The sequence below is a fragment of the Schistocerca americana genome, chromosome 3, assembly GCF_021461395.2.
Source record: "Schistocerca americana isolate TAMUIC-IGC-003095 chromosome 3, iqSchAmer2.1, whole genome shotgun sequence".
NCBI classification, from domain to species: domain Eukaryota; kingdom Metazoa; phylum Arthropoda; class Insecta; order Orthoptera; family Acrididae; genus Schistocerca; species Schistocerca americana.
This window is the reverse complement of record NC_060121.1, coordinates 649,391,153-649,403,421: the sequence shown is the minus strand read 5'-3', so window position 1 is coordinate 649,403,421 and position 12,269 is coordinate 649,391,153. Positions and strand designations below refer to the sequence as shown.

The following is a 12,269-nucleotide window of genomic DNA, read 5'->3' as shown; positions in this document are numbered from 1 at the left end:
AAGGACAAAAACCAGTAGACATCCATCAGAGAATGAAGAATGTGTATGGGGCAGCATGTCTGTTGAAAACCACCATTGCGGAATGTCTGCTGCTGCCTCCGTGATAATGCACATTCCCATATTGCAGATGTAATGCAGAAGTTACACCAGCTGAAGTGGGTGACACTGGAGCACTGCCCTATGGTCCTGATCTCTCCCCATGTGATTATCATATCTTCAGTCCCTTAAAAAAGGCACTGAAGGGTTGATGATTCCTGTCAGACAAGGATGTGCCACTGGCACTTACAGACTTCTTCACCCGTAGGACATGGTGTTTTACCAAATAGGTATCTTCAAACTGTTGCATTGTTGGGATGGTTGCCTCAATGTTCATAGCAATTTTGTGTGGCTGGCATATTGATTCTGGAATGTATGGACTTCAAATGGAAACTTTTTGATCAATCCTTATACAATGGTCAAGCAGCTCTCACAAAACAGACACTTCTGTAGCAAACGCTAAGTGATGCTTGAGGAGGTGTAAAGAGCATAACTGGAAAGGAGTGATTTGGAGTGCTGAATTGCGTCATACCCTGTGGTAATCCAACACAAAAGTTTGGGTTCGGTGAATGGCTTGAGAACTTTGCCTGCCATCATGTGTAGTGCCAACGGTGAAGTATGGAAAATGTGGTGTTGTGGTATGTGGGTGTTTTTCAAGATTAGGGTGTGGTCTCCTTATTGTATTTAAGAAAATGCCCCATATTTATGTTCTCTAAGGTGCGTCTGTATACTTTTCATCAGATATTGTAGGTAGGTCTTCATACTTTGGTTGTATGTGTTTACATGTACCTTGCATATAAATTCATTGATTTGGCACAGCCTTGCAAGACTAGATGCTCATATAATGTACTCTATGAAAAAATGCTAAGGGGTCTGAGATAATCCCAACACTCCTGGATTGGGGACGGAGTGGAAGAGGTCACATGCAAAAATAATTAGAAAAAAAATCAGTATTAGTGCTGAATCCATATTTTTGGGTTTTGGGTCCTAAGCTGATTGGTGGGGGTATCAATGTCATTTTGCCCCTAGGAATGGGGAAAGTGATGGAAAGGAGTGCCAATGTGAAAATAATTTAAAACATTCTACATAAGAGTCAAATACATGCATTTGTGGTTGACTGGAGGCAGTAATACGGCAACAATATTAAATAAGCCAGGATATTAAATAATTTGGCAACACTATTAAATAAGAGGAAATGAAATAAATAAATATCTATCAGACTGGTAGTATGAGGACTACCGTGGCATCATCCCAGATTGCCATGGAGTGACAGGCATGCTTTCTTTGATACCAAGTGATACACATTATCTAAGGTAACAAGAATGAAACCACCTAAATTAATGGTTTTTCCATAGCCTCACTGTTGTACCTAGTAGTGGCAGAAGTTTGACAATGATGTAGTGAAGGTATAAATTTCCCTCTTCTCTCTTATTGCTGTTATGTGCATTTTCTGACAGACTTCACAATAAAATTTAGTGGAAATCATTTACACTATGTTTGTAGACACAACAAACCATTTTGATCTCATGAAATAGGATCCTTCTAATAATAGAGTGTACATTTGAGTGGTTTTTTTATCAGCTTTTGAAAGTTTCACATCTATTATTGAGACTTACTGCCAGATATGAAAAGCTCAATGCACTCCAGCAGATCTTGTGATTTACCCCAGTTCCAATTGACATAGTACCGTTTACCATAGGAGGAAGGCAATTAATGCCATAGGGAAGAAGTAATGTACATTTCAAAACAGCACATTCATTGCATTTTTCTTTGCTTCTTGGTTGATGTTTACATATCTAAATTCGATCTCAGTGCTGAAGTTTTGTGCTGGTTAATTTATGTACCTGTGTGGACTACTTGAAATAGACTGAGATAGTTTTTAAGAGATATAATATGCCATCACAGCCATTTAAACTTTTGCCTGCTACAACAATATGTTTTTTTTACTACTGTAACTATGAGAGACCTATGACGCCTACAGTTGACTTCAAATAATGAGGTTTACTGAAAGCTCTGCCAGCTGTACAGTGTTTATGTATCTCCCTATTCAAAGTCATGCTTTGACTTCCACAAAACTTTCTGGCAGCAGCACATTCTGAATCAATAAGGCTAAAGAAATTTCTTTCAGTTTTCTTCCTCTTCCAAGAACTGTGTCTCACGGTTGTAAGCAGTGCCAAATTTAATACAAGAATATACTGTTTGCAACAGCAATATTTACACCTTTCCAATATAATATAACATGTATGCACAGCATATTATTAGATTTCTTTTGATGGCTGAATTGAAATTGGCTACGGGAATTTACTTGTGGACTCAATTACATTGCAGCCACCGAGTTAGGAAGAGCAGTTCTAGATGTGGTAACAGTTATAGAGCTTCTGTAGTACCCACTGGATACACAGCTCAATACACTACCCTCTTTTGAATAGGTATTGAGATCATGAGTGCAACCTTTCCTCCCACAGAAAACTTGCATGTTTCAGCTGAACCACCTAAAAATCTCTGCTTGTCAGTTTATTGAACATAATCATATAATTCCACAATTTACAAAGATTTTTGAATGGTGGTCACTCTTCACATTCTCCATTCTGCCATCCATATGAATCCAAATACATTACTTGCTTTAGGTTCATGTTAACTGTAAATAAACACAACTGATTATCATGTTTGTGAACTGGAGGGGAAAAAAAAAAAAAAAAAAAAAAACACAATTGCTGAGATTCTTTACCAGTAAGGGTTGTTGCTACTATTTCTTCCTCGCTACATACTGACAACTAAGTGGCATCCAATGTGAAAGTTGTTCTCATTCACAGCCCTGAATAATAGCTACTGCACAGCATTCAGTAACACTATTAGTTGATCGGTTGTTGTCAAAGACATATTTGGAATCTTCACTTCATGAGACATACTCATGTTATGGCTTCATTATGTCTGTGAAAATGTCAACAACCAAATTGATGGACCAAGTTACATTTGCCAATGGTAAATATTTGTTTAATAATGCCCTCCACACTTACACTGCTATCTGCAGCTTGAGCAGTTATGCTGTGGTTCAGTTGCCTATATTTCCTAGTCAGCTCATTAATCTAGGTTCATTTTTAATAGATAGCTGCAGAAGCCCACTAGAATAGATGAAGAAAGCAACATATTGTGATAGCAATTTTTATGTTATTATGAACTCAAGAACTTAGTGTGAAATTTACAGATCACGGTGTTTGTATATAAATATCTGTTTTTGCATTTGATATATTTAGTTGAAAAATAATTTTAGTTCTCCAGTTACCTATATTCATGTAAGTGGGGATGATTCTGTGTGTTTTATTGACTGCATAGTTGACTGAATTGCACTACATTGTTGGGTCCATCTTTTACAATTGTCACTACATTCTTTTATGTCTGACTGCTACTCTGAACTAATTTCTAGCTATTAGAGCAGCTTGTGAATGAATGCTGTGTCATTACTGATTGCTGGCTCAATGACTTTGTTTTTGACACACTGGCATGTAAACAGAGCTGGAATCCAATGTTCCAGATGTTCCATCGCATGTTGATGAAGGAGGTACACTGATTCTGGGTGAAACTGGTACTGTTAGACTTGGGCCGTCACTTATTGTTCACTGTAGAATGATACATCCAAGTGGAAAAGAAGTGGGTACAATGACTGGTGTGTGCAGTACAAGAATAAGCATTGTCAGAAAGGAAGATGCAGGGATGTGGTCAGCCATTTATACCATGTCTGGTTCTATGCAGGAGTTTACAGCATCAGCTGTATTTAATGTAATAGGTAAGCTTTCTGTTTTATTGCTGTATTCAATAATTTAGTCATTAAAATCATGTTATAATATTAAAAGTAAAAAGTGGATGTATTACTGTTTGCAACATAAAAGTACTGCCTATTTACAAGTAACTAAAACAATGAAATCTGGATCTGGATCGAGAGACATATAATTGAAGAAGGCAGCTGAATATCTGTGTTCTAAAATCCAGTTTTCATGTTAAATATGGTGACATAAAATAAAGTAACTAGGCACACATTTTGAAAGACACACAAAGTTACTCAAAAACCCAGCACAGGAGAGGTATATGATAAAGATGAGGATTAGAAAGTTAACAATCAAATAACATACAACATTCAGTTTCCAGAATACTTCTAATAACAAGCTGCCAGATGTCAGTAATTCAAATATGTGAGATGAATCTAAGAGAAATAAACAGAAAAGAGGCAACACAGCACAAATGCTAAGGAAAGCACATAAATAAAAAAGACAGTTTTGGGGATGGGTGGGGAGGAAGGGAGGCAATCATAAAATAAACATAGATAAAACAATAGAAGGAAAAAAGTAAGGTTATTTGTATGTGCACAAACACAAACACTCATCCATGCACACTTCGTTTATTCTTTGACAAGCTTGGCCACAGATTCCTTGACCAAGTGGTGAATGGTGCAAACTATAAATCACGCACCAGCATCAACAATGTGCATCATCTTGATCCTGGAGACCGGTAGAAGTGCTGAAGACAGCTAGTATCATTTGTGAGGTTTCTGCACAACTCTTGATTTGCAGCACCATTCTGAGGACTGATTGCACCCCTTTGGATTAGAGCTGAATGCAGGGTATAAACCAGACGATTTGTCAATTCTCTGACAGAGTTTACTGTAGATTTCTTGGTCATAGTGACTTTACAAGCCTCCCTGCTCAAGGAATCTGCAGCTGAGCCTGTGAAAGAATACTGTAAAGTCACAATTGATGGTCAGATGCACAATGTACATCAGAACTGGTCACCTGGGTTGCACAGTATGTGTGGAATGACACACAGGATATTTTTAGATATTAGGTGAAAATCTGAGATCCCCATTACAAAAACCAGTGATAGATAAAGCAGTTACTATTAAACAGACTGAACAGCAAATGCAGAGAGCGAGAAATTTTGAACTATGAATTATTAAATGCCAGAATAATCACAACTAAGTCTCATAACTATTGTCTGTCCTAGAAAGCAGTTGCTCCCACATCATATTAGAAACTGAGAGTTGGTTGAAACTTAAACTAAAGAATATGGAAAGTTTCAGCAACACACAGAATATATATCAGAAAAATTGATTAGGAGTAGGATGTATAACAACAAGCAGATGTATTAGGTCAAGCAAGGTCCAAAATGAATCCAGCTGTGAACTAATATGGGCAAGAGTTCTTGGAGTTGGTTGGGCTTAGATTAACAATCAAATATTTCTACCAGTCAACAGAGTCAGTCACTTGGTTTGTAGAATTAATCAAACATAGTCTAAACATGATAGAACAGGAGCTTAACCAATACTGACTGGGAAAACTACACATTGTCATAAAAGACAAACAGTCTAATAAAGCAATAATGATTACACTGTCAGACAGCCACCTCACTCAGTCTGAAAGCTCATGTGGAAAAGAAATATTTTAGACCACCTGCCTAGACTTGATCGTACCATCGGTGATAGAGAGATTACTGATAAGGTGACTAGCTGTCCGTATAAATACGGACATGTCATCCTTTTTATCTCTTTGTCCAGGGTCCGGGCAGATTATTACATTGTCATCACTTTCCCAAAGTTGACCATAATAATAATTATATTTGCAATTATTGCTGTTTTATTGATCTTTTCTTAAATACCTTATCTACAGATGGCAGCAGGATCATTGTTTTATCGATTTTCCACTACTGATCATGGATCAATCCATAAGTGAGTGCAAATATAGATTATTTAAAATTTCTGTTCCTTATTCATATTGTCTTGCATGGTATTATAGGTCTAATGTCATGTAGTCTGTACTTATGTGTGAGTCTGATTTGCTGTTTAGGGTAACCAAGTGATTTTATAAAATAACTGGCATTGTGACAATTTGCAATTACTTTTCTGTTTACACTGTTAGAAAGGAACAGCATGTGAAAACTAGGTGGTTGCCTCTTTTTCCAGCCATTGAAAGAGTACTGTAAATGTATCCTGCTCTGAAATCTTACTTTCTGTCTGAAACCAAGACACCAAAGGTTTCACTGCATTTTTTTTGAGAGTAAGAGGTTAAGTGAAGCCTACTTATGCCATTTGCTTTCATTGACATCTGTGTTCAGTCCAAATATTTTGCTAATAGAAAAGGAGGGCAATTCTGTGCTTGATGTGACTGAAATTTTAGAGTCTGTAGGTAAGGTGCTTGAGAACCAATTAAATGAAAAATTCATTTGCCTAAAGGTTAAATAGAAGATGGAAGCAACAAAAGAAGGCTTTAATGAAGACATTAAATTTTTTATGGAGGAAGCATATGTTGCTGCATCAGTTGTTTGATGAACATTTAAAATGATGGCTCTGTATGTTTGATGACTTTCCCTGTTTCAAATGGATGTCTCTTTAAAAAAAGATGTTAACTGTAATGATGTTAAAAAAAAGCCTTTTTTGTTTGCAAGATAAATACTAAACTTTTGAAATTGAAGATGAAAAATGTTTTGACCAATTGTGTAATTTTATGCAATTTCTAAAACAGAATACTAATGATACAGAATTTAGTGGGTTCTCTTGTAGTTAAAACTGGGCCATATATTTTTGTGAAAGTAAGTGTTTTCATTATCATTCAGAATTGTTAAAACTTGCTGAACACTTTTTCAGTATATCAGGACACAGTGCAAATGCAGAATGAGCATTTTTGCTCATTATAAAATAGTGGACTGATGGCAGGAATAGGTTGAATCTTGAATCTATTGGAGGTATTTTAATGGTCCAGTATAATTTAGAAGAATTTTCCTGTGTATATTTTTACAATTATCCACTAAGCAAGCCTAGACTTCTGCAGAAAGTTGGATCTTCAGAGAAGTACCATTAAAAGTTAAGGAATGTATGTTTGGCTATTAACTAATTCATTTATTGAATTTAAACATATGTTTCCATGTGCCCTCTTTTTTCTAACTTTGTCCTTCTTTTTGAAGCAGTTCTCCCTCTTTTTAATAGTCTGCATTTCGTCACCCTTGTTACTGATCACGATGCTTTTTCTTGAGGGATGGTCTCAAAGGCAAAAACTCATCAAGAAAACAAGAAAGCTAGGAGAATATTTGTGTTTGGTCAAACTGATAGACAATCATTAATAACCCACCTAAAAATGAACTGAGGACAGTTAGTTCAGATCTAACTAACACAGAACACTGGGTTTATAGCTCAAAGATGTTATAAACCATGGTTTAGGTAAATGCTCTGGTGTACCGGTGTGCAGAAGTTAAGGACAAAAGCAAATTTTGAATGATGTTTCATTTCAAATAGATACCACACTCATAACTCACACAATTATAGTAGTTGGTAAAAAAATGTTTAAAGTCAATGGTAAGCATAAAACATTGTACAAACAACAATGTAGGAAAAGATAGATTGCTACTTACTGTAAAGAAGACACATCAGGTTGCAGACAGGCATGATTAAAAGACACTTTGTCAGGAAAGAGGACACACATACATGCACACACAAGCAAGCACATCTCATGCACACACAATTGCTGTTTACAGCATCTCAGGCTGGAATGCAGCATCACGTGGGATGCAAGCAGCAGTCTATAGGGGTTGGAGAATGGGAAGAGGAAGGGGAAGGGATAGTAGTGTATGGGTGGGGAGAGAGATGTATGCTGTCTGGTGGTCTGTGCATGGAGTAGACTGCCAACAAGTGCAACATCAGGAGGTTGTGGAGCAGGGAGGTGGGGGGAAAAAAGGAACAAAAGAGGAGAGGAGTGGGGAAAGACAGGTGGATGCATTGGCAGAGGGCTGCCAGGCATTCCAGAACCACCTCTGCTCCCTCTGAAAGATACTATTACTCTACAATCCAGACTCAATACATCACATCTCTGAAATTAAATCCCTTACTCTCCAGCACCAGGAAGAGCATTCCAGACACCACTTCCGTAGATTATCCAACCTGCTGACACCCTAATGCCACCTTGAGACTCCACTATCCAACCCCTATTGTATCCACAGTGTTCCTCCTCATCCACACCTCATAAAACCTAAACCTTACCTAGCTGGTCTTTTCAACTTGCCACATCCCCCCAAAACTCCCTACCAACCCTCCACCAAATACACAGCCAAAACATTCCTGGAACACTGTTGTTAACCTTTCCACCAAAACCCTCAACTCCATTGATGTTTCTGTCCTATCCAAAGGCCTCATCTTTAGCCCTAAACCCAAATTCAACAATGCTGGACTAGCCAGAGACCTACTCTACCTCTCCCGAATCCTACAGTTGAAGCACTTCTTTGCTGCCAATCCCCCCAACCAAAACCACCCTAATTCGAACGTTAAATCCTGCCTCTTCTAGTTCATACCACAATCCAACTGTGATCCTACCCCCTTCCCACCTAACCACCCACTGGTCAACTTCCAGGAATTTCTTACCTCCAACTTAGCCTCAACATTCTTCACTGGGTCCCTGCCCCAGAATGCCAACATCTACATCTACATCTGCACCTACATGATTACTCTGCTATTCACAATAAAGTGCCTGGCAGAGAGTTCAATGAACCACCTTCAAGCTGTCTCTCTACCGTTCTACTCTCAAACGGCGCGTGGGAAAAATAAGCACTTAAATATTTCTGTGTGAGCCCTGATTTCTCCTATTGTATTGTGATGATCATTTTTACCCATGTAGGTGGGTGCTATCAGATTGTTTTCACAACTGGAGGAGAAAACTAGTGATTGAAATTTCATGAGATCCCATTGCAACAAGAAACTTCTTTGTTTTAATGATTGCCACTCCAGTTCACATATAATTTCTGTGGCACCATCTCCCCTGTTTTGTGATAGTACAAAATGAGCTGCCCTTCTTTGAACTTTTTCTATATCATCTGTCAGTCCCACCTGTTGCGGATCCCACACCACACAGCAATACTCCAAAATAGGGCAGACCAGCGTGGTGTAAGCAAGCTCTTTAGTACACCTGTTGCACCTTCTAAGTGTTCTGCCAATGAATTGCAGTCTTCAGTTTGCTCTACCCACAACATTATCTATGTGACTGTTCCAGTTTAGGTTATTTGGAATTGTAATCCCTAAATATTTAGTTTAATTTACAGCCTTCAGATCTGTGTTACTTATCATGTAATCAAAATTTGGTGGATTTCTTTTAATACTCATGTGAATAACTTCACACTTTTCTTTATTCAGGGTCAATTGCCACTTTTTGTACCATACAGATATCTTATCTAAATCAGCTGGCAATTCATTTTGGACATCTGATAACTTTACAAGATGGTAAATGACAGCATCATCTGCAAACAACCTAAGGGGGCTACTCAGATTGTCTCCTATGTCATTAATATAGACCAGGAACAATATAGGGCCTATAACACTTCCTTGGGGGATGCTGGATATTACTTCTGTTTTACTTGATGACTTTCCATCTATTACTATGAACTGTGACCTTTCTGACAGGAAATCAGTCCCACAACTGAAATGATATTCCACAGGCATGCTGTTTGATTAGAAGGTGTTTGTGAGGAACAGTGCTGAAAACCTTCTGGATATCTAAAAATACAGAATCAATTTGACCCCCCTTTCGATAGCACTCACTACTTCATGAATGTAAACAGCTCATTGTGTTTCACAAGAATGATATTTTTTGAACCCGTGCTGACTATGTGTCAATAAATCGTTTTCTTTGAGGTAATCTGTAATGTTTGAACACAGTATATGTTCCAAAACACTACTGCAAATCAATGTTAGTGATATGAGTCTGGAATTCAGTGGATTACTCCTATTTCTCTTTTTGGGTACTGGTGAGACTTGAGCAATTTTCCAGTCTTTAGGTATGGATCTTTTTGTGAGCAAGCAGTTGTATATAATTGCTATATATGAAGCTATTGTATCAGCATACTCTGAAAGGAACCTGACTGGCATACAATCTGGACCAGAAGCCATGCCTTTATTAAGTGGTTTAAGCTGCTTTGCTACAATGAGGATATCTACTTATATGTTTCTCACCTTGGCAGTCTCATCTTCTTTGGTGGAGGAATTTTGGAAGACCGTGTTTAACAGCTCTGCTTTAGTGGCACTGTCATCAGTGACTTCACCATTGTTGTTGTTGTGCAGTGGAAGTATTGATTGTGTCTTGTCACTGGTGTGCTTTATGTATGACCATAATCTCTTTGGGTTCTGTGCCAGATTCTGGGACAAGTGTTTCATTGTGGAAATTATTAAAAGCATCTCGCATTGAAGTAAGCGCTATATTTTGAACTTCTGCAAAACTTTGCCAATCTTGGGGATTTTGCATCCTGCAGACAAAGGATCCACCACTGTTGTTATGAATTGCAGTGACTACCTGGCAGGAGGCCTCCACCAATTGTCTGACTCTCCAACCTATAAACTTGGCCAGAGTGATCCCATCCCAGAAGTCAAACACAAACTGCAATCCCTACTTAAAGCCTTGAGCCCTTCCCAGAAAATATCCCCTGAATCCTTTTCCCTCCTCACCCCTATGACAGCCTGCACACCCACCTTCTACTTGCTCCCCAAAATTAACAAACCCGACAATCCTTGATGCCCCATTATGGCTGGTTATTATGACCCCACTGAAAGAATTTTGGCATTCATTGACCAACTAACTCTCCATAATCTAGCCTCCCATGTCAAAGGCACCAACCACTTCCTTCACAAACTCTCCACCATCCCCACCCCTTTACCTCCTGGATCCCTACTCATCACTGTTGACACCACCTCCCTATACATCAACATTCATTGTGCCGATGGTCGTACTGTTATCGAACACTACCTTTTCCAACGTACTTCAGACTCCAAACTCACTACCTCATTCCTCATATACCTTACTGACTTTATCGTAACCCACAACTACTCCCACTTTGAAGTGAAGGTGCATAAACAAATTTGCACCACAGCCATGGACACCTGCATGGCACTCTCCTACGCCAACCTTTTTACGTGCCATCTAGAGGAGACCTTCCTAGCCTCCCAAAATGCCAACCCCCTAGTCTGGTTCAGGTTTATTGATGATATCTTCATACCTGGACACAGAGCCAAGACATCCTATCTCCATTCATTCACACCCTCAACACCTTATCTTCCATCCGCTTCACATGGTCCTCTTCAACCCAGCTTGCCACCTTCCTAGATGTTGACCTCCTCTCTGATGGCTCCATCCACACTTCTGTCCATATTAACCCATCAACCACCAAAGTACCTGACTGTTGACAGCTGTCATCCCTTTCACACCAAAAAACCCCTCCCATATAGTCTGGCTACCCCAGGATGGTGTATCTGCAGTGACAAAACTTCCTTGCTCAGTATGCTGATGGTCTCACCAAGGTCTTCACAGACAGGCACCATCCCTAGTCCACAAACAGAGCTCCTGTGCCATTGCCCCTCACAATTCCAATCTTCCAACCAACTCCAACAGTCAGCCACAAAGGAGTGTCCTCTTCGTCACCCAGTACCACCCCGGACTTGTCAACTGAACCACACCCTTCGCCAAGGCTTAGATTATCTATCATCGTGCCCTAAAATGAAAGACATCCTAACTGAGACACTTCCCACCCCTCATAAAGTGGTGGTCTGTCGCCCACCCAACCTCCTCAATATCCTAGGCCATCCCTATTCCACTCCCAATCCCAGTCCTTTGCAACTAGGATCCAGCACATTCCGTTGCAGTCCAGTCACAGGTTTATCCTACTCCATCAGGGATCAGATCACTTGTCAAAGCAGCCATGTCATTTACCAGGTCTGCTAAAATTATTTCACAGATTTTTATTTTAGTACAAGTACCAACCAGCTGTCCACCAGGATGAATGGTCACTGCCAAACTGTGGCCAAGATAAAAGTAGACCATCCTGTGGCACTACATGCAGCTGAACATAGTACACTTGATTTAAATGGCTGCTTCACTAACCAAGTCATCTGGATCCTTCCCTCCACCACCAGCTTTTCTGAACTGCGCAGATGGGTGTTATCCTCTCTGCTCCTGGAGTTATCCCAGCCTCAACTACGGTAACATTTACACCCTCTACCCAACAGTTTCCACCCCTTTTGCCCTATCATGTCCCCCCCATTCTCATCTCCCACTCTGTTTATTTGCAGTCCTCTGCAAAACATCCACCCATCTTTCTCCACTCTTCTCCTTTTTTGTTCCGTTTTCTGCCCATCTCCCTGCCCCACAACCTCCTGACACTGTGCCTGTCAGCAGTGTAGTCCCTGTACACTCCACCAGACAGTGTTCATCTCTCTTCCC

The 12,269-nt window shown here is 39.5% G+C and overlaps 1 protein-coding gene across 1 annotated transcript in view; it reads left to right on the top strand.

Moving 5' to 3' along the window:
• The window catches only part of LOC124606273, a 225,110-nt gene that overhangs the window by 87,326 nt on the left and 125,515 nt on the right, over nt 1-12,269 (top strand). Inside the window, exon 4 of the mRNA XM_047138252.1 lies at nt 3,569-3,820. Within this exon, the coding sequence (XP_046994208.1) occupies nt 3,569-3,820 (252 nt within the window). The remainder of the gene's footprint in view (nt 1-3,568; nt 3,821-12,269) is intronic.